This window comes from Cyrtonyx montezumae, unplaced genomic scaffold, assembly GCF_038088225.1.
Source record: "Cyrtonyx montezumae isolate F1298 unplaced genomic scaffold, pur_monq_1.0 scaffold_0, whole genome shotgun sequence".
NCBI lineage: Eukaryota > Metazoa > Chordata > Aves > Galliformes > Odontophoridae > Cyrtonyx > Cyrtonyx montezumae.
The window spans coordinates 25,588,154-25,610,876 of record NW_027071824.1 but is presented as its reverse complement, the minus strand read 5'-3'; the positions used below and the strand labels follow the sequence as shown (position 1 = coordinate 25,610,876).

Here is a 22,723-nt window from a genome sequence, read left to right as displayed (position 1 = left end):
TCCAAAAACAGTTTTTTATGTCTTCTAAAATCAAAGGCTGAGAACAAATGTGTGCAGAGTCAACACTGACACAAATCATTCCATGCTCTGATTCTGCTGCTCTGAAGGCTGGAAGCTCCTGTGCAGCTGGGAGAGCAGTGATCAAAGCTGTTGTGCATCCCAATCTGTGGGTCAAGCCTGAGGAAGTTCTGCTGGGATCCTCTTTGTACTCTGGCTTTCAATGTGATTAACATCTGTTTTCTTAGATTAGGAAATTGGAGAGAGGCTTTATGCCTCTCAATAATTCTGAATGCTGCACGATAGTCTTGTGTTCTAGGTGTTTGGCAATATGAGGGTTTGGTGATTCTCCCTGGCTGCCTGAAGACTGCTTAGAGCTGTTGTCAAAGCTTTATTCCCAAACTGTCTGAATTAAGTAATGTGTCATCCTCCTGATGCTGTAATTTGGATCTTAGCATAGGGGTTCCTCTGTCAACAGGACAGTGTTAGGACAGAGGCTCCCTTCTGTAATTAACTTTATTACAAACAAGAGCTATTAGTTCTCTTGTAATGTCCTCAGCACCTCTGATGGTCACCTTGGTATTGCATGTTCTGCAGTTTACACATTCCCATTCTCACAGAATCACAGAATTGTAGGGGTTGGAAGGGACCTCTAGAGATCACCGAGTACAAACCCCTGCCCAGGTTGCATAGGTAGGCGTTCAGATGGATCTTGAATGTCTCCAGAGAAGGAGATGCCATCACTTCTCTGTGCAGCCTGTGCCAGTGCCCTGCCACCCTCACTGTGAAGAAGTTCCCATGCACATTTGTGCAGAACTTCCTATGCTTCAGTTTGTGGCCATTTCCCCTCATCCTATCACCACACACTGCTGAGAAGAGTCCAGCCTTGTCCCTTTGCCTCGCGCTCCTCAGATATTTACAGACATGGATCAGATCCCGACTCTTCTTTTCTCAAGGCTGAACAGACCCAGGTCTCTCAGCCTTTCCTCACAAGGGAGGTGTTCCACACCCTTTATCATCTTCATAACCCTCTGCTGGACTCTTTCTAGGAGATCCCTCTTTTTCGTAGCGGGGAGCCCAGAACTGGACACAGTACTCCGGATGAGGCCTCACCAGGAGTAGAGGGGGAGGATCACCTCCCTTGACCTGCTGGGCACGCTCTTTTCAATTCTAGTAATGTTGCTTTTTTCTTCTTAATTGTTATCTGTCTTGTGGACTCGGAAGCGTTCACATCTCGTGTCCGGGACTGCTCGGTTCCCGGCGCGCTGCGAGATCCACCCGAAGCTTTTCCCATGGCCAGGATGTTTATAATCACTCCTGGAGGCGCTTTCCCAGTGTCACATTGGACTGGCCAATTCACCAACAGGTTAAAAAATTATTAAGGGCGGGGAGGAAGGAGAGGCACGCACGCAAGCCCACACACACACACAGGCTGCGAGCGCAAAGGCGGAGCGCTCGGAGGAGTGGTTTCCGCTGGAGCACAGCCGCTAACGCAGGCAACAGCTGCGGGCACCTAGCAGCGGGGCGCAAGCCACAGACTCCTCTTGCCTTTTGGTCCCGGAGTCCACCGGGCCGCGTGTGCGGGGACTCAGAGCGGGAGGATCCCCGCCCAGCGCCTGCCCCACCGGCAGCCTGCGGCGTGCAGCACCACGCGGCCCGCCCTGCTCCGCGAGGCCCCCGGCGCGTCTGTCTGAAGAAGTGCCTGCTCAAAATCGCGTCCGGGCCCGCGCTCTGTTTCTAGTTGGCGGTCACCAAGCTCGGTACCGCACCCCGTCTCACAGCGGCTCTGCGCCGCGCCTCACTTCTCGCGGCTGGGGGGCCGCGGCGGAGCGGGCTCTGCCGTTAGGCAATCTGGCGGGCACCTCAGTGCCGTGTCCTGGGGGCCTGGCGGCGCTCTGGGAAGCGGCTCGCCGTGCGGGGACGCCTGGCTCGGCGGCGGCAGCAGCGAGATGAGCGGCAAGGAAGGTGACGGTGCGCCGTCTGCCGCTGCCTCCCGCAGGCCGGCGGAGCTCGTGGAGCCTGCGGGGAACGGGGCAGCGGGAGGGGCGTGGGGAGGGAGGACGGGGGGGAGAGGCCTGGCCCGGCTCGGCCGTGCGGTGCCGCAGCTGTCCCTTCGGTTGGGGCTGCTGCTGTGACGAGCTCTAGCAGTCCCCGTCCCTGCTGTTAAAAAGCATGCAGCAAAAACCTGAGTGTGTAACTGGGTCTGTAAAGTGCTAGGAAGAAGCTGACAGGGTTCCCCGTCAGCCTGGGTGCTGCCCAGGCGGGGCTCCCTCCAACCAGAAAGCAGACAGCGCAGCTTTCCTTCGCTTTTCCTATCTATTTTCCTGTGACTTTTTGAAGTTCACATTGTTATTTTTGCGGTGGAGCCTTGTCTCTCTGTATTTCTCTCCGTCTTTTACCCATACTTCAGGGTAAAGGATTTATTTTTTTTCTTGTGAATTATTGTGATGCTCCCGACGTTTGGAGCAAAGCAAAGGGCCGAATTCCCTGTGCTGCTGCAAGGCTTGTGTTTGTAACGTGCTCAGTGCTACAGGAAAAACAAAGCCCTGAATCCACGTCCTAACAGAAAAGAAGGAAAAAATGATATTCAGTTTCCTCTTTTAGAAAGTAACTACGCCCACTTCTGGTTTGAGTTTGGAATAATAAACAAACGGAAACATTTTAAAATGCAGTGTTCTTCTATAACTTCTAAGTAGCTTCCTTTTGTTCTTCTTTTAAGGAAATAAAGAGAACTATGCATATTCAGAAAGGTATGCTAGTGTGCCAAGTGTTGGCCTCTGCTAGGAGCACAAAGCTTGTAGCGGTCTCAAGGATAACAAAGAGACATGATTACAGTGAGGATGATGCTCTCCTAGCTGAAGGAGTGACTAAAGGAAGAAGCAGGAACAAGTAGAAGTTGATGGTAAAAGGCAATCCAGAAGAGATGGGTCTCAAATAAGGATTTGAAGAGTAATGCTGTGGCAAAGCACATAAGGCCAGTTGAAGGAAACAGCTTTTGCAGGGTAAAAAGTAGCAAATTTTAAGTGAGTGGAGAGTAAGGACCTAAGTTGTGCTGCACGACAGGAGGTAAATCTGGATATCAGGCTAACGGCAGTCTGCTTAATTTATGCCTTGAGTACTTTTCTGATTACCAAAGAACAGTGACATAAATTACAGTCAGTTGTTGTACATTAAACTACTACTGGTAGGAGCTTTAATATTTTCTGTCAAGTTGAATATTAAACATATTAAAAATAAATAAATAAAAAGGTGATGTAATGCTATAGGTGCTTTTTCACACAAGAATTTCCATGCAGCTATTCCTTTACAGAAAGGAAACGTAAAAGAATATGAACACCTTATGACAAAAGAACTTGGATCTTCCAACTGTGGTCGTCCATCAGAATTGGTAGAAGTTGTCCTAGTATTCACTAAGAATGTGGTAGAACCAAGTAGTGTGGTATCGTGGAGATGGCATTGGCTGGTAATAAAAGTTACCTCATTCTGTCATGCAAAATATCAAGAGAGCCACAAATACTCTTAAGGCAGCATTCTGACATTGCACGTGCCCTGGCAAAACTAGTTTATTTTTAAATATATTTTTTGTGTGTTTATTTTTGATTAATAGGGGCAGGTGGGTTCAGAAAAAGAAAGCACGATAATTTTCCTCATGGTCAAAGAAGAGAGGAAAAAGAGAATGTTAATCCTTCTTCTCCTTTGATGACATCTTTTAAATGTAAGTAAGAATTTGGAAAGCCAGATTATAGATAGCTTGAATTCTGGAATTTGCTAGGAGTTACGTATTTAGTGATGGAATAAGCCAACTTTCTCTGGGGAGAAATTTGAAACTAGTTAAACTTGTGCTTCATACATTTAGATGTTGTTTTGCTGTTTATGCAATCAAGGCCTGAGAGAAGGGTTTGGCATGGCTGCACCTGGCGTGTGATCTGCTCCCTTTTTCATTTTACCTCCTGTTCCCCTTCCTCCCCTGCTGAACCTGATGCTAAGTAAACTGCAGAAGAGTTCTGGTAGAAGCAAGGTGACCTGGCCCTTTGGTAGCAGAGAAATGTATGACCTGCATGGATGTGAAATCTCACCCATAGTGACAGAAGGATATGGCTGCCTTTGGGGAGGCTGGGAAGGTTTATAACTGCTGACCATAATTCTGATGGTGCATGTATGACCAAGTTCCTTAAATGAAAAACAGGATGCATGGATTTGTGAATTGGTAGCTGCTTGTACGTGTGCTTTCTAAGAATGTGAGTTTAACAAACTAATGTAGGCCTTTATGTAGATGCTTACTTGGTTTTGATTGCCTTTTTAAAACTAGCTTATGTTTCAGTTTTTTTTTCAAATAAACAGGTGTAAACTTTCCTCAAGCAAAATTGTTTTCAGAGGATTTAAGTCAGACTCAAATGTTAGTAAATTCAGTTTAACTCCCTCATTAGGTAAGCCATGGCAAGCGAAAGATGTTTGTCAGATATAAGGAGAATTGACAGAAGAAGGAAAGAATACACGACACAGATCAGATCTCGGTGTAACATTTTCCCTGCCTCCCATGTTATTATTTTTTGTTTCTAAGGAAGATGAAGAAATAAAAGCTGGGTGACTGTTAGAATTGGTGCTTTCTATGCCATATAATTTCCTTGGTGTCTTTAAAAAGATGCTTAGACAGCTGTGTAAGTCAGTTTGGCAGATGATTTAACTTGGACCCCAACACTTTTGTCTTGAATAATGTACATACACTTGCACTATGAATTGAGTAGTGCAATTGCACTTTCTACTTTAATTTTTCACTCTCAAATGTATTTTCAAGGGTTTTTTGAGGATACTGTTATTCTGATTTCAAAATGATCCTTATTTCCCTCCTTTCCTGTGAGATCCCATTGGCAGTGTTTGATTAATTTCAAAACAGAGTAAGGGGTGTAGTACATCTGACTTTTCAGGGATTGTATTCCCCTAGTGTTTATAAGCCACAGGGTTATGAAGTATTTCTTTTTGATAATTCACTGATGGAGTAAACTCACAGAATTTGGTGGAGACTCTCCAGTCATGCATGTGAAAGACTTGGAGCTCAGTAGAAGCATTTGTGACTTGTTTGAGAAGAATAAAAAACAAAAGAGAAAGCTTGTTATTTTTATTTATCTCAGGACAATGAAAAATACAGATTTTTAGCTTCATATGAACTTCATCTATAAATTCCTACACTTTTCTGAGGTATACACTTGCTAGATGTACAAAAGTAACCTCTTAGCTGACTTTCACCATCTTCTTGCATGTTAAAGTTATCTTCTTTAACTCCTCAAATAGTCATGCAGGAAATGTACTTAGACACTTGTAAGTATCTATTAATTGTTTAGTATAGTGGACAAATGGCCTATAAAATGTTAATATTTTATGTGAAACATTGAATGTGAACACATTCAGTATTCACTAAGAAAACTACATATGCATTCTCTCTTCTTCCTAATTAGGCAGAGAGAAATTATGTCAGTAAGTCAGAAATTTTAATTAATTGGTCTCGCTTTGCTACTTCTAGTTCTTAGGGATATTAAAATACTTGACTTTTGCTTAAGTCTAAAGCAGTGGTGAGCTGCAGGGTTGTGCAGTAGCTGTGGCAGGCAGAGGGCAATAGTGGTCTCCACAGCTATGCCCTTTGCAGGAGCACTGCCCACGCTGGGAAAAGGCTGATGGGTCTGAGGCCCACACTGGTTACTGTGGCAGAGGATCTCAGCTTTTCCTTTGCACTGTATACTGTGATAATCATGCTTATTTCTGTTAACATTGCCTTGCAGCATTTCAGCTGGAACTTGACACCAGGCATGATAAGTATGAGCGGCTTGTGAAGCTCAGTCGTGATATAACAATTGAAAGCAAAAGAACAATATTTCTACTCCACAGGTATATCAGGTGAGTCACACTGAGAATTAAAGTGTTTGTAGAAACCTAGAAGCTGCCTTTCAGTGTTGTTTGTGATTAATAGCTGCGATGTTTTGTTGAGAAAGATTAATTTCCTGTACACATCTTCTAGCTACTGAATGCATGCATGCACCAGTCAGAGAATTAATAGATCCTGGGTGAGGTTCTTTAGTTATTTTATTAGATTGTTTAACAGCAAGCTGGGAGAGAAGAGCATGCAGCCTTCCTTCAGATTGGTTGCCTCTGCTGTTACTTCCCCTTTTGAGTTCTTGTAACCTCACCCTCGGTCATCAGTGCAAAAAGGAGGCAGCCTGGGTTGTTCATGTCACTGCATTCTGCAGTCTAAGAGACTTGTGTGTGAAGTTTTGAACTCCTCTGTGTTTCGTGTCCTCCTAAGCCTTCAAGCAATTGCTGAAAGCTACAGACAAAGTAGGAAAAGGATGGGAGACTTCAGAGCTTTGTGTATCCAGCTGAATAAAATATTTACTCATCCTGCGTGTAACTGCTATAAACAGCTCTCCCTCCCAGATTTATTTTTTTCTTTTCTACCTGCACACATCTGTTGTAGTGGTATCTATTTATAGTTACCATAGTAGTAACATTTATAAATAGGGTTTAGGAAATTGCCCTCTTTTTAACTTAGTCTTCTCTAAGGAGTTACTGCGATAATTCTAGTAACTGCCTCAACCTTGACTGCGAATAGCTGTTCCCGCTGCAGGGGCTAGCTGTACTGGGAACTGGAAGAGGAAAGAACAATAATGAGACAACCATTTATTCTGAATTTTAGATTCCTGTTTTTGAGATACACGTGTTATTGCGAGAGTGGAAGCTTTCTGTGCTATATTTTGATTTCGCAGTCTTTTGGATTTAGCCATTATTTTGGCTTTACTTCCCATAATCTGTTTGCTTTTAAATGTTTTCTTGAGACCAGTCTATATGTAGTCTCCATATAGCCAATAAACCTAATAGTATATCACATAGATTATTTGAGGCTGGAGGAGGAATGGTTTTAAAGGAAATCAGTTAAACTAAAGTTACATGCTAAGTCTGTATTGTTTGTAAATTAGATATTTCAGTTGTTCTGCCATAACACAGTTCATAGTTACTTTCTAAAGATGTGTGTATCTCGTGTGTGTTCTGTAATGCATTATAGAACACTGATAGGTTTTTTAAAAGAGATTTACGAACTTCTGCAAATACTGCTTATTTTCCAGAATAATCTTCTGAAGCAGTTGCATGTATTTCTCGTTGTTCTTACTCAAGCAATTGTTAAAAATGATTACCTGGAATAAATATCGTGCTATCAGAACTATGTTTGGCTAGCTGATTCTGCATAATCTTTCTTTCAGAGTCTACAGTAAGTGTCAATGAACGTTAGACCATTTCTGATTCCAGTATCTGCCTTATTTTTTTCCCTGAAGTTTGTGAATGTGTATTAGTAATAGAAAACCTGTAACATTTTTTTAACTGTCTGCTCATATTCTGAAAGCTGCTATTTCAATTTCTGCTTCATGATTTCAGTGCTCCCAGTGGTGAAGAAGTACTAAATGAATCTGAAGTCAAGTTAGATGCTGTGAGGCGGAAGATTAAGCAGGTTGCACAAGAGCTGATTGGAGAAGACATGTATCAGTTCCACAGAGCTATATCTCCAGGTAAATTATTTTAAAATACAAAAAGCTTGCCGTTTTGCACTAAACTTGTTTTCTTGCTTAGCAGTGGTTCCTCTTCATGCAGCATGCATACAGAATACAGCATATTTCTGTGGTTATAAATCAGGTCTCAGATTCATCTTTGTGGTTATCAGGGTTAAGTTTGATACTGTAGTATCAGCCTTGTTGGTGTTGCTGTGAAACAACGATTTGCTGCAACTGGAAAACTTTGTACCTTGACCTACACTAGAGGTGGGAGTGGTTCTAATGAATGCATTGGTCAGTTGTCTTTGACTGAGTGGAGTATGTACTACACATTCACTTACCCCAGCTGAAAGGGTTGCAACTTCAGGGAGGGAGAAGGAATAACTAGCTTGTGAAATTCTGCCTTTGTAAATTCCTAAAGTTAATGAATTAAAATCTATAGGTTAATGGTTTTTTTCTTCTCGAGACTTGGAATATGCAGTTTGTATGTTTCAGCTGCATCTTTTTCTGGTGTTCTCTGTGAAATAGCAATCTTTACTACCATCCTTCAGCCACTAAGTGCCAGTGCTTTCATCACTTTTGCTGACAAGTAACGTTTTTTTGCTATGGAATTTGATTCGTACCTAAAATTTTTCTGCCTTGTTTATGACAATGTATAGATAAAATCTGTAACTGCTTCTTTCTCATCTTCGTTGTGATATAGAACTATCTTGCATTTACCTATCTTATTATAGACATGTTGGATTCCTGTGCATCTTTCTTTGTTCAGGCAAGAATTTTTCAGTGACTTCAGAGGAGAGCTGTCCTGATTTAAATGTTAAAAGATATTTTACTTTTATAACCTGGTGGTAAATACATCTATGAAGAGATGTAATTTACAAGACAGACAGTGCATGGGTTAACTTTTACTTATGTATGTGTAACTTAAGGTCATCTAAGAGTGAGTTGGCCGTTAAGTGAAAGCTCAGTTTGGCACTCCTGAACTTCCCATGCTAGTTTTCAATGGCTGTAATTCAATTCCACAGCGTGCTTGTGGTATATTTGGTTATTCAGTGTAAATCTGAGCAGTTACTCTTAGGAGAACCCTTTACAACCTTTGTGAATCTTGCTGCTGTTTGTCACTTAGTACTATAATGAGGCAATTAAAAAAAAAAAGATTCAGAACGCTGTCACTAGAAATGACCTCAAACTGTGAACAGTGATTGTTCAAGTGTTTGGATTTTCATTCTCAGTTTTGTTTATAAATGCTGAGAATCCAATCCTTTCATTCTGTTTTATGAATTAAAGTTTTTGAAAGCTTCCTTAAGACCTGTAAACATTGTCTGAATAACCTGTGAAGCTCACAGACAGCCTGTGACTCGTGTAATATTCTTTGCTATGTATGTAACAGCATTGTTTTTGCTGTGTGAATCTTTGTGAGACTTCATGCTGCAGGCTAACAGCTTTATCACATGGACAGAATTATTACTGAGTAACCGGCTACCGTGTGTTGATTGCTTCACATGAATTCCACCTATTTTCTTAAGAGGGGGGCTAAGAGTGGGTGAGTTCAAAGAGACATACCTACTTCTGTGTTTACTGAGGGGGAAACTTGGGTGAAGTTAGCTTGCATTTATCTCAGAAGTAATAGAGCATGCTTGCAGAGCAGACATCTGGAAACCTGTGGTAAATTCTATGTGTACCCATGTCCTATAAACTAAATGAACTCTTGCTAGTTTTCTACTTAGAGTTTCTGTCTTCTGATTAAAATAAAAAAGTAGGTTTTAGTTTTTAAATAAATACTTCCTTGCTAACCTGAATAGTTAGATTTTTATATGAAAGATATGTAAACTTTATTTATTTTCAGGTTGTTATTACTAGTTCCACAAGCTTCTGTTCAGGTTTGCTTTGTTTGATAAACACTTTTATACAGTTAGCTATGCTAATTTACCTTCACTGATTTGTGACTTGCATAATGATACTTACTAATGCCAAAATGGACCAGAATAAGCTCTTGACAGAATAACTGAAAATACCCTGTCAGATGCAGTTCAACATTTCTCAAACTTTTCACCACTGTTTTAAATACCAGACTTTTAAAATGACAGAGATATGTCTGTCCACTGTAGAATAGGCTGAATGTAAACTTTTAGTAGGGGAAATCAGTTGCCTGGTGTGTATGTATGGTGCCTCCACAGCTGCAAAGCTTTTATATATGCAGTATGTCTCCAACATTTGCACGTAGCTTGCAGTAAAGTGAGACTCATAGAATTAAAAAAAATCTTAGTAGTCTTAAGACAACTAAAGAGACTGAATCTACTGACTTCTGTAGGTTTCAGAAACAAAAGGGAAGGCAAAAAGGTATTGGAGTGCTAGATAATGAGGGGGAGTAGAAGAATAGAAGTAGGCTTTGGTGTCCACCTTTTCTTTTGCAGGTACACAGACAAATGCCTAAAATTTAGCAATTTTGTGGACTAACATAGAAGATATAAAAATTCAGCCCTCCCATTGCATTTTTCCAACCCTTAATAGGTTGTTGTTGATTGAAGTAGGATTGCTTGAGTTAGAATTGGAAACGGTTGTGCTTTCACCTTTGTCCTGTCTTTAGAAATCCTGAGTCAGTGGCAAGCCTGGAATCTCCTCAGTTGTATAATACTACTTAGCCCAGAGATCTCCCATTTGTTTCTGCAATTAGGTAGTTCTTTCCTCATTAAAAAGGCTGTGTATAAAATTCAGCTGAGATACAGCGACCTTCATTCCATTTTTGTAAGTCCTCTGCACGGTCTACTGCATCATAGAATGGCTTGGGTTGGAAGGGACCTTAAAGATCATCCAGTTCCAACCCCACGTCATGGGCAGGGATGCTATGCATCAGATCGGGCTGCCCATCCAACCTGGCCTCGAATGCCTTCAAGGATGAACCATCCACAGCTTCTCTGGGTAGTGTGTGCCAGGGCTTCACAGCTCTCTGAATAAAAAATTTCCACCTCATATGAAATCTAAATCTTCCCTCTTTTACTTTTAAACCATTTCCCCTTGTTCTGTCACTATCTGCCTACGTAAGAAGTCAGTACTTAAATTTTGGCTCTTGCCTTGGTGGGTGGAGTTTGTGTTGACTGGTACCAGTCATGAATATTTTGTAAGGGAGCATGTTAGAATATACGTGTGTCACTGAGAAGACAGAGATTGCTTTTAGGCATTGATTATATGAGCTTGTATCTCTGACAAGTAATAAAGACTGGTATAATGCAGCTGACACTGGGATCAGGGTGACAGATGTGAAGATGGTTGCTCTCAGGATCATGAGGCCGAGATAGAAAACCTAGGGACATGAGGATTGAAGGAACAATTAGATAACAAACAACTGCAACCAAAGCTTTATTCCCCCTGACCCTACTGTTTATGAAATACTGTAATTGTAAAGGAAAACAGTGATAAGAGTTAAGAATGTTTCTTTTGGTTTTGTTTTTAAATCTAGTGATTTTTAATTGTTGCCTTGCTTTTTTCACAGTGGAAAAGTTTGCCTGCCTTTCTGAAAACAAATGTAGCTAGGAAAAGTGCTAGATTGTTTAGGTATTTCCTTGAGCTGTAAGTCTTGACTTTCTCTTAGTTTTCAAATCTGATTTTGTGTTCTTAAGAAATTCTGGAGAATTTGTTAAAAGGTTTTTCATAAACAAAAACATTGCAATTAAAGTGTTGTTTCTTTATTCTTTTTGGAAGAAAAAAAAAAAAAGCCTGTGTCCCATATCTCAAAAGCAGCATGTCCAATTAACCTCAAACTTCCTAAAAATATTCTCTTTTGTCTTGAAACCAAACATGAAACATCCTTCTGTTCCCCACCCTATGTCTCTCCGAGTAAAAGGGATCAAAACTGGGCTCGTAATGGAAACTGCCGTAGCAGCCTCAGCTGGGGAGTCGCGACTGTCTGCATCATAAAGCTGCCTAATGCATATTTTATTCAGTATAATAACTATTCGCCTATAAATAGAATAGTGCTATGAGTATAATGCTTTGGAATATTGTTTGCCACTTGTAATTGTTAAATGCTTTTTTTGGGGTTACTCCAAACAGTTGTTCTTTTGACTTGAAGATAAAACAATTCTGGCAGAGCACTAAAGGAGTTTCATGCTTTCCCTCATTAAGATTAGTGCTAATGGCACGCAGGACGTTTCCCCAAAGGACACTTGCATGAGCTCAAACACTGAGTATAGCACTAATTGAACAACAACAAAAACTGATGACTGTTTTCTACACGTTTCTTAACAGTACAGATTGTCCCAGGGGATGATTAAACAAGCAAACAAAGAGATACTGAAATAATGAAGTCTTTTTTTAATGTGGAGCTCTTCATTTGTTATGTTAGGATGTTCGGCTTTGTTGATATTTTTAAAGCTTTACTATTTGTAATATAGAATTCCTGCTCTTTGCCCCAGTTTGCAGTGTATACCTTATATATCCTGTGAGGAAATGTGTACTGTTTCTTTAAAATTCTTGAGAGATGCTGTGCAAGAAAAGGACTGAGGGTTTATAAATTTATGAAGTGAAGAAACTTTTCAGGATTTTATATGTGTAGTGTTATGTTATTTATGAAAAGCTCCAAAATATTACCGTAAAATACCAGCGATGTACAGGAAGAAGCTGTATGAACCTTAAAAACAGAGTATGCTCTGTAACATTTTAGGACTTATGTAAGTATTGCAAGTATGATCTGCATCTACTCTGCATAAATGTGGAACTTGTGTAATGTGGAGGGGAATGAAGAGTCTACGGTGGGACAGTGTCAGGTGGGGATGGATGGAGCACCTTTCTAACATGGCTTATTAAATGGAATTGCTCACTGATTGAAGCTAGCCTTGCTCAGTTTTTGTCCCCTAATATGGGATGGGGACATGTGGGAATTGGAAGGCTGTTGAAGTGATAAACCATTTCCTATAGGAAACCTTTGCCTGAGCAAGCTCTTAAGAGCAATCACATAAGCTACGTGTAGGTGTCTTTACAGTGAGGGCTGCGAGGGACAAGTATAGGTATGGCATTATCTTCGCAGCTGATAACTGCATGTAGCTCTTCATATGGAATAAGGAACCCATATTTCTTTTGGGGCTTCTTTGCTAATACAGTGTAGACTGATGATAACAGATGTAACCGGAGCACTGTTGGCTGACCTTTCTGTTTGCTGTGTGTCAGTACTAGCAGTAACGGTGAATGGAATGGGTTGCACAGAGGAGCTCATTAGCTCTTTATCATGTCTGCACTTGCTCTGAATGGGATTAGATGATGAGGCTGTAAAATGTCAGCACCTTGTCAAAACTACTGCTCTGTGACTGCTTCTGCTGATGCTGATGAGGGAAATTCTGTGTAAAAGTTCAGCATTGACGCAGTCCATTTATCTTAGGCAGGCACTGTTTGTGTTCTGAGAGAATGATAGAATATAGCTGATTTGTGTCCTTACCTTATGCCTTCTGAAGTCACTTCAAGAGTGTTACTGTGCTGCAATAAATTGTGTTGTTCAAGTGGATGAAGTATGCATGGCTGTACTACCTTTTCCTATGTATGTATTTCTAAAAGCTTAGGTTAAGAATAATTACGCACCTTTGAAAAAGAATTTTTTATTTGGTCTTCCAGTTTAAAAACTGTAATATAATAGGTGACATACAAAGGAAAAGCTTTTTACTGCTTAAGGAAGGGTATCATGAATTGTAATCACATCACCCAGGCAAAGACTTTCATACACCTAAAACTTGAAAGGAAAGCTGTCCATGGAGGAAGCAATCAGATTTCTGCAAGATGGTGGGAAAACATAATAGCACAGGAACAGGATGTAGCTAAAGAATTAGGTTCATCTCTTTGCTGTTGTGGGTGAGAGGTAAAACACCAGAAGTGGAAACAAGGCTTCCTGATTATACTGAAAAATTAATGGCATTTGCAGTGAGGAGGTCAATATTTATCAGATATAGTTTTGTTAATTTCTGTTTTCTTACTTTGTGCATTTCTCTGTTCTTGCACTGCCAAGTGTGCCAACAGACTATCAAACTGATTTTCAGTAAGTGAATTGCTTGTTTGAAACTCGCTATCTTCAGCATGTTATATTTTACTACCCTGGACTATTTCTAGCTCCCAACAATTTTCTAGATTCTTCCAAGGAAAGTGAAAAATCAGTATGGTAACTGTGTTGATTTCAGCAAGTAACTGTGATACATCCCTCAGATCTTCAAGTGGGATCAAAATAAAAGGTTGTGTACTTCTCATCCACAATGTCATCCACAAGAAAACTGTTGTTTATATGTACTTTTGTTGCTAAAAGTAATAACGTAAAAGGCTCAGTTAAATTGTTCTCTATGATGAGAATAAAATTCCCTGCAGTTCTCTGCAGGGCTTTTGTGTCTGTTTGAGAAATAATTTAACTCTTATGGCCACTTGTGCCTGTTCAGTAGGGAGCCTGTGTTTATTTCTTTAGTTTTGAGGAACACAGACAAACCTCTGGTTTACCTTTCCCCTACCTGTGGCGCGTATGCAGCTTTCAGCCAAGTGCAGTCAATGCCACTGCTTCAGCATCTGAAAATGTATCACTTACACATACAGCTGGAAAGGAGCAGAGCTTCAGGATGGTCATGGATGTGCCAAGCAGCAATTGACTAAACAATAAAGCATTCAAGACTTAATAAGAGATATTTTCACCACTTCAATTATTGATTTGACTAAACCAGCTTAGATGAATCACTGCTAGATGCAATGTAAGTTCTGCTTTCAGGTACTGCCTTGAACTGATTACTAATAGAACACATACAGTATCTTTCTCTGACAGATATTCCCATATAGGCTTGCACTGATTGCCAAAGCCATTTCAAAACCAAATTGTTAAAATGGAGCAGTTTGTTTATGTGGAAATAGATTCAGCTGTGTTTTTGTCTTCCTCAGTTCCCTTTAAAATTCAGAGACTGCACATAGCTCTACACAGCATACATACATAGGCATGGCTCCACATTTAAAGTATTAACTCAGTGAATAGAAATAGCAGATTTTTTTCCCCAAATTTATAAGCTTTTATGGACATGAGCTCCCGTGCTTTTAATTGTATTTGTGAGTTATCCCCACTGTATAAAATCTGTTCTTCAGCTGAATAATTTCAAGCCTTTTTCACAGCAGTATCTAGATGGTGAATGTCTCTGAGTATAGCTGGCTTTATAGCTAGCTTTAGATTCTTTCTGAAAGCCATTATAAAACTAACCTTTGACTTCATACAACCATCTAAGCAGCTGTTGGATTGTTTCACAACCTCAATTTTAGTTTCATTACTTCAGTTATTACCATTTCTGGATGGAAAGAACTGTAGATTTAGAGAATTGTTGCTACATCTGTAGAAAACTTAGATTCAAATGAGTGAGGTGTGAGTTGTCAGTTTCATTTTTATAGGATGCTAATGCTGAAGTATGATTATTTATGTTTCAGTTATAATTAGTTTGTTCATAGGTTTAAATTCATTGCTTGTACTTGTTTCAGTTGATGTACTTGGTTCATTTCCTTATTTTACCAGTTCTCAATGATCAACAGGCTTGCAGAAGGGAGTTCTTACAATTCTACCATCTTCCTCACGTTCTGCAGAGTTCACTGACAGAAGCTCTCCAGTTATCTTTGTTCCTTTTTCAGTTCAGGTTTTCCACAAGAATGTGACCTTTTTTTCTTATTTTTAAGAGAAGGTCACTTAGTAGACTAAGTGTGATAAGGTAGGGCTGTGGCTGTGTTGTTTTGATTTGATGATGAATTTGCAATTGGGTAGTTTCGTGCAACCTGTCCTGTAAATAATGTTCTGTGTCCATGATGCTGGAAGAAGATTACTGTAACTGTTGTTGTCCATTTTTAAGTGTTGAACTAATACTTAAATGAAAAAGTCCAGTAAATTAAATGTTAAGATGAAGCTTTCCCCTTGTTAGATCTGTCATTTCAGTGTATGCGTGCATATACATCTTAGGTAGAATTAGATTGTATTTACCCTAATCTGACTCCTTCAGTTAAGGACCTGTTTACCCAGTTTTGAAATAGAGCCATCTTTTCCTACCTGTTACATGCTCATTTGACTCTTGGAGGGAGGGAGTGCTCAAGTGAATGGAATGTTTGAAGAGACCTGATTCCTTGCTAGTGCAATACTAGTTGTTTGTGGGTTTTTTTGTAGTTGTTTTAGAGAAACTGCTTGAATATTATTTCTCAGAGTCTGTATACCCAGAGAAGGGTCGCTTTATTGTCAGATGATTTATCTGGAAAAAAAATGCACTAACTTTTAGGCACAAATCTCCCGCTAAACAGATGTGTGCTGAGAGGATACCTCAGTGTAATAATGTGCAAATTTAATAAAATATCAAAATATTTAACCTTTCTGTAGCTTCACCTCTGTAGTTTTATGGAACACTGGTGGAGGTAATGCAGTGCTTTTATTTGGGATTTCCTATGTGTGTTCTAGGAAAAAAAAAAAGCATAAAAACAGTTTTACAAACTATTACTGGCAGCTCAATCTGTAAATAATCCAATTTTGGAATAAATCCAAAATAAAAGCATAAGGGGAGAGGTACTGTTGGATAGTGTAGTGAAATGAGATGGAGCTTTTCACCTTGGGGATTATTTGCTGAAAATAGCGGATGTCCTTCCATTAAGCTGAAACATAACATATTCAAACATCCTTCTACCTGCATAAAAAAACACCTTCTTTCAAGGTCTTGGGTCGCTGAAAGGTTATGCTGCAGCTACTTTTGGAAGGACTTAAAATACCAGTATTTTTGCAGAGGAGTTGCTACCAGTCTATTTGTGATGGTAACAGTGTCAAATAAGGTTTTGTGAACTTGGAAATACCATGAGGTAGGTTCCCAAACTGTGCAAGGTGAAGGGACAAACCAGATTATGTGTACAGTATTCATATAGTGGCATTAAAGAAGAGGGAGGACAACAGTGGAATGAGTCAACTTGGATAGGAATGGAGGAGGTAAAAATGCGTGTCTGTTTGTGTGTGAATGTGTATGGAGAAAGGAAAATGAATACGTGTAAATATATAAATGAAAGGAGGAACCAAACTCTTATCCTGGAAAATGACAAAATGTGTGTGGAGGAGTTAAAGTGGAATGAGTTGAAGCTGGGAATTGAGGTTAAGAAAACTGTATATTCGAAAGTCTGAGAGCTGATTTGATTTCTTTGAGAATGTGGGTTAAGTGCCAGATTGATTCTTCATATCTTGTAGTCATCTCCACAGATTGCAGATTCTCATAGGTGATTTTAATTGCTGTGGTGTTTTGTAACTTAAAGCTTTTCCACAGAAAAAAGCCAAAATGTCATAATGAATTACTGGTTGTATTACACCACCAGAGTGAGTTGGGAGAAGAAGGGGTGGTGAAACCTTCCTCTCTGCAGCTTCTGAACTTACTCATTTTAGAAGATCCCAAGTAGCTTTTCTCTATTATTCCTGTGTGACTTCTGCCCACACACAGAAGTCACACAGAAGTCACACTTCTACCCAAACTCAGTTGATTGAACTAATGCATTTAGTTGGCTGTGCCACACCCTGTGCTCAAGAAATGAGTGTGGCTCAGGTTGCTGGATTTTATTCTGCTTTTCAAGCTATTGCTGTACAGAAGCATAAAGGGTGCAAACAGAACTGCATTTCTGAATTGCGTTCACTCACCTTGCAAATTCATATTTCAAAGGAAAAAATGCAGGTCATTCATTAAGCTTTAGTGATTGTAACATGAAAAGCATTTTCCATTGAGGTCTCCTCTAGTTTTCTGGGGATATTTCCGCTTTACTCAAGTCTGTGTTTCTTTGTTATTGATTTAGGCTTTCTCTTTGATCTGGATGAAACCTAAATTTTCTGCTTCCTGGATATATCTATAGGCTGAGATTCTGGCCCTGTAGAGGTCAGCTGGGGTTTGTAAAATTATTCTACTGGAAACAAAATTCTACTTCTAGTTACCTGGGTACCTCCATTTTTTAATTTACTTGACATATTGGCAAAGCTGTTGTCTAGTCATGGCCCTTTTTTCAACAAGTTACAGCAGCGTCACCTCTTTGCTTCTCTCAAAGTGAAACCATCTCCTTAAAACTGTTCAGAAGTGTTCTTCTGCTAAGATCTATCATGTTACAGCCTGTTCCTTTAACTTCCTCTTTTGGCTCTCTCTCTGCCCCTTGGTCAGATACATGTGTATTGTTTTTGTCTTCAAAACTTTTGAGCTTAGTCCCGCCGTGGCTGTTTGCTCCAGATTCATGTTTGCCTTTATTTTTCCACCAACAGTGCCAACTTCAGTTTTGTGCTCAGGAGCTTTTCCCACATTCTTCCCCCAAATTTGCCCTCTACATGTAAGGGAAAGTTAACAGAACCCATGAATCACTGTCTCAACATTCAAGCTGTATTTTGATCCCACTTTTGCTAGTAACGCATACAGAAAATATCCATCTGCTGAGTATATAGTGAGAGGTAATTGTGACAGGTGGCTGCAGATGGCATATAAATCTGGTACAAGCTGTGTTTGTTATCCTGCCTTTTATTTCCTTATGGGCACACCTTTTGCTCTTCCTGTGTGCCTTATTTTCAGAGTGTAAGTTCTTGAGGGTAGGGCTGTCCTTCATTGTATTCGTCTTCCCAAACATTGCAGCTTTGTCTGGTTTATTATGATTACTGTTACTAGTTTTTGGTCTGGAGTTATCTGTAAGAACACATGCATTGTCCTGAGTATGAATTTCACCTAGTCTGTGTGTTTTAAGGAACCTATTCACTAATACCTAAAAAACAAAGAAATGGGAAATGAAGTATTAAACAAGTATTTTCTATTGCTAATAGTGTGAATTAAAGAAAACGTTACCTATATATTTTGTGGATCATCTGCCTTGCTTTTGATTTATCTGCAGGTTTTTTTTTTTTGGTTTTTTTTGCTTTGTGACCCATGTCTTTGACCTCTTGAAATACTCTGCACTCTCCATCATACAAATGCAATGCTTTAGAAGCTTTCTTTGCGGAGCAGCTTCTCAGGATATTTCTGGGAGTGAGTAGCATGATACTTGCTGCTCATACACTGAAGGATCTGAATGAAAAATGCACTTGGAGTGAAAACTTGAAAATGTTGATCTGCTGTGCTTTTGGTCTTGGCACGTCAAAAGTGTGCTATGTTAAATAACTTTTCAGTGTTATTTCTGGGTTATGGTTTTCACTTTCTGCTAGTAACGTTAAAATAGTCTCACATGCAAGTTTTCTATAAAAAAGAAAGCAAGCATGGGTCATTGCTGTAAAGTTCCTATCATTTGCTTAATGCTTGTATTGTTGTTTTGTTTTATATTTTTGCAGGACTTCAGGAATATATTGAAGCAGTTTCCTTTCAGTATTTTATCAAAACACGATCTTTAATTAGTATTGAAGAGATCAACAAACAACTAATATTTACAGCAGAAGACAGAGAAGAAACAACAAACATGGTAAAAGTTTTTCTCGTATGACAAATATCTTTCTGGAATGGTAACACAGCAAGTGAGCTTAGTCATACTTTTGGCATTTGATTAAGTATGTCCAGTTAGTGGACAGTATTAGATGTGAGCTTTGACTCAGTGATTCAAAACATGCTTTTTATTCTGACAAGTAGTAAACTAAGTAGTGGGATGCAAGTCTATTCATCTCACATCACCTTTAGGGCAAAATGAACACCTTCTTGAAGGGAGAAGGATGTGGGATTGTAAAATCCTGGGAAACAAATATTGGAGAGGAATTTTTAAGGTCTGTAATCATGTCTACCAGTATGTAGTTGTGTAGCAAAAGTTGAAGGAGACTGAAGAATTTGAAACAAAATCAAATCTTCCTACCTCATACTAAGCTTATCATGGGACGCACTCTGTTTAGCTTCTGTTAACGTAATTATATGTTTTAGCTTGGTAATTTGTAAAACATTCCTAGAGTTGCTCTTGATGTTCTCGGAGAACAAACTCATGTACTCTTGTACCTTAGCCCTCATATTGTATCTGCTGTTTCTTGACGTGGCCATACCTTTACCCTTCCCTACACAGAATTATTTGCACAGACACTGCTGCCAGTGACCACAGTAAACTGGGTACATTTTGTTGGTGGGGCTCAGAAGGTGACAGTGTTAAGGTTCAGAAGTGGTCATGGAGTGCACATGCAGTGTACAGTAGCACACAGCACAAGTGCTTTAGAGGCTGCTTCTGTTGAAGAGATTCTGTTCTACAGCACTTTTTTTTCCCCTTTCTTCACGCTTTTAGTAAGATATTTGTAAAGAAGCCAGATTTTCAGCTTAAGTTCACTTTTTCTTACCTATAGTAGCATGTTTATTTTCCCTACTTTTGAAGTTACTGATGCACACCTCAGACTGGATTGGTGATTTTGGAGTGGGTGTTCCCTTACGGGAACAAGGGGATAGAAACACACCTGTGCTGTCTCCCAGATCACAAGTATTTTGTAAATCAAAAGAGTTGTAGCTTGGAGAGCAAATTTGTAACTTGTGATGATTTTTTTCATGACTATTTATTTAGATATTTTGATGAATTCAATGGATATAAAAAACAGATCTGAGAGAAATACACCTGTCAGCTTCTTCTAGAAAACATTTTGAAATTCAAGATGTTGTTACAAAATGATGTGACATGTTTTTATAATCCAGACTGTTAGTGATTCTTGAACCTTTGTGTGTCTTTGGACAAGATTATTCATTCAACATTTAAATCCACCAGATTGAAATCTGAAAGCCAAAAAAAAAAAAAAGGCAAATGGAAATAGATGTTGGTACAAAAATGTTGTTTCTGTTTGCAAATAAATGTGGTGGAAGCATGATGTGTTGATCATGCTTTTCAGAGAGGAAATCGCATCTCGAAGGAATGGATGCTTTCATATCTTAGAGCATGCTGGAGGAAGTATTGGTAAATGGTACTTCCGATGTCAACCAGTGGAAGTGCTGTGTACTAGAAGGTTTGTAACTCATATTGCTTTACAGTGTGTTAGGGAAAGTAGTGTGCATTTGAACCATTTTAGACTGTCTTTTCTATAATATTCTGTAATGGACTTTGCTCTGTTCTGTCCTCAGACCTCCAATTCCCAGGATAAACAGCCACACACTTGGAGCCTGAGGGTGACACCTGTAGATTACCTGCTGGGCGTGGCTGATCTAACTGGAGAGCTGATGCGACTGTGCATCAGCAGTGTTGGAAACGGTGACATCGACACACCTTTTGAACTGAGCCAGTTCTTACGTCAGATTTATGATGGTTTTACTTTCATTGGCAACACTGGACCTTACGAAGTATCGAAGAAACTGTACACTCTGAAACAGAGTCTGGCAAAAGTAGAGAATGCCTGCTACACGTTGAAAGTACGGGGGTCTGAAATCCCAAAGCACATGTTGGCTGATGTGTTCTCCACCAAAACAGAATTGATTGACCAAGAAGAGGGCCTTTCTTAAATTAAGGAGACTGTCACAGCCAAGAAGGACTTGCACAGAAAAATCTTGTTCGTTGTGATTTTTAGGATTTTGATCCTCTCAAAGCTTTTTAGGTAGAAACATTTTCAGTTTTATCTATGAGAAAATTGTTTGCGATAGTAATTTGTTACCAAAAATACTTTTTATGGTGTGCAAGAGAACAAATGTTTGACTTTGTCCTCTCGGCATGGAGTTTCCTGTATTGCTCTGTTGTATCCTCTTTCAGAATGACCAAATGTTCCACTGTGCTTTGCACAGGTGACTCTCAGTAGTTTTGGTCACCCCAAACAGGTGTGGTTTCTGGTATCACTGATTAGCAGTGGAAAAAGTAGTTAGGGTGATGCTTGCTCAGCACTGTCCATAGGTTTTTGCTGAGCCTTATTTTCTGAGCATTTGGGTTCTATCTTCATGTTGTATCTAAAATAATGCAGCTATATGTGTGAAAGTTCAACCTTCAACTCGAAGCTGAAGTGGTCTTGTAAAGGTGCCATATTAATGCTTTTAAACATGAAACTGAAGCAAAGGAAACTTTTCTGCAGCTGCTAATGAGGCTAATTGCACCAAGCGTGTATTACTGTTATTTTGGGGCTCTGTTAAAATTGAGCTCTATTTAAGTTACACAGATTCTTCAGATATTTTGATATGGATTAGAAAATCATTTAAAAATGTGGAAATTAATGGTTTACATTTTGGTAACGCGTTTAATGCAGAATTTGCCATTTTTTGTAGACAAAAGCAGAAGGAAGACCTACCAAATATGCTTAACATGCAGCAATTGGTTAAGGCAAGTTCTTCTTGGCCAAAACAAATGAGGCTTTGTCTTAGATGTCTGTTCTCTGTGCTGCCCTGAGGACCTCCAGTGGGGCTGAGCTGGTATGAGTATAGAAAGGGCCAGCCAAGCTTTAAATATCTGTTAGCAGGAACTATATCATGTGCATGTTCCTATGGAAAGGAAATTGCAAACAGAAATAAGGCAGACATTCTGACTTCCAGGTTTATCTTTGAGGTGGGTATGTCACCGCTGGCAAAAAATCAGGGCTTTCTGCCGGTGTCTGAAGTTATGGAAGTCTGATAATGTACATTATGCTAAAGGAAAACAGATAAAACAACATGATCTTTAGACTCCAGGAAATAGGCCTCCCAACTGCAATTGAAAATACTGCATGTTTTTTATTTCCACTTCCATATGCTGCGATAGTGCCAATATTTTTCCCACGAGCATGTCCTGAGTAGCACGGATCGTCTGATACATGGACAGGAATGGGTAAATACATTTCTGTCACATTTTTCTATAGTTTCCACATAAAGCAATATGTGGTGGGTGCTTTTTTTTCCCTATTATTACTTGTTTTTCTTTTTTAAATAATAAATTCTGAAAGCAGACACTGCCTGTGATGTTGGGTTTTTTTGCTGTTCAGTCCTAGAGGTAAATAAAGGTGTGAGTCTCCCCTGCAGAACTACTTTCTCAGTTTAGTACAGGGAAGTCTAATAAGTAGCTAGGTTTGAAACTTCATGTGATCCTCTTGAGTTTAAAATAACAACAAAGGCAGAGGATTCAGATGGCAGAACAAGTTTATTGCTGGTATAAATTTGCAACGGTACATATATATATATTCTCATTGTTTTTCTCTTTTTTTTTTTTGGTAAGGAGGAGTAAGAAAGGAAAGTAAAGCCTATTCATAAGGAATCCCTTGTAAATTTTTTTGTTAAGGTGAGTTATATATCTAGTATTTCACTTGAAGCAGGTGTGAGAGTAGTGCTGTGTCT

At 39.6% G+C, this 22,723-nt stretch overlaps 2 protein-coding genes across 2 annotated transcripts in view; both read left to right on the top strand.

Moving 5' to 3' along the window:
- The window catches only part of SPRTN (SprT-like N-terminal domain), a 181,358-nt gene that overhangs the window by 68,619 nt on the left and 90,016 nt on the right, over window positions 1-22,723 (top strand). The window lies entirely within an intron of this gene.
- On the top strand, window positions 1,907-22,339 carry TSNAX (translin associated factor X). The gene is made up of 6 exons (XM_065730484.1): window positions 1,907-1,962; window positions 3,605-3,712; window positions 5,772-5,886; window positions 7,417-7,547; window positions 18,823-18,950; window positions 20,564-22,339. The coding sequence occupies exons 1-6, from the start codon at window positions 1,947-1,949 to the stop codon at window positions 20,936-20,938; spliced, it is 873 nt and encodes a 290-aa protein (XP_065586556.1). The 5' UTR covers window positions 1,907-1,946; the 3' UTR covers window positions 20,939-22,339.

What these genes read in the sequence shown, in the direction of transcription:
- TSNAX (XM_065730484.1), top strand. An exon ending in CCACAGAGCTATATCTCCAG is followed by an intron (nt 7,548 to 18,822) that starts GTAAATTATTTT and finishes ATATTTTTGCAG; the next exon opens with GACTTCAGGAATATATTGAA. An exon ending in GAGAAGAAACAACAAACATG is followed by an intron (nt 18,951 to 20,563) that starts GTAAAAGTTTTT and finishes TTCTGTCCTCAG; the next exon opens with ACCTCCAATTCCCAGGATAA.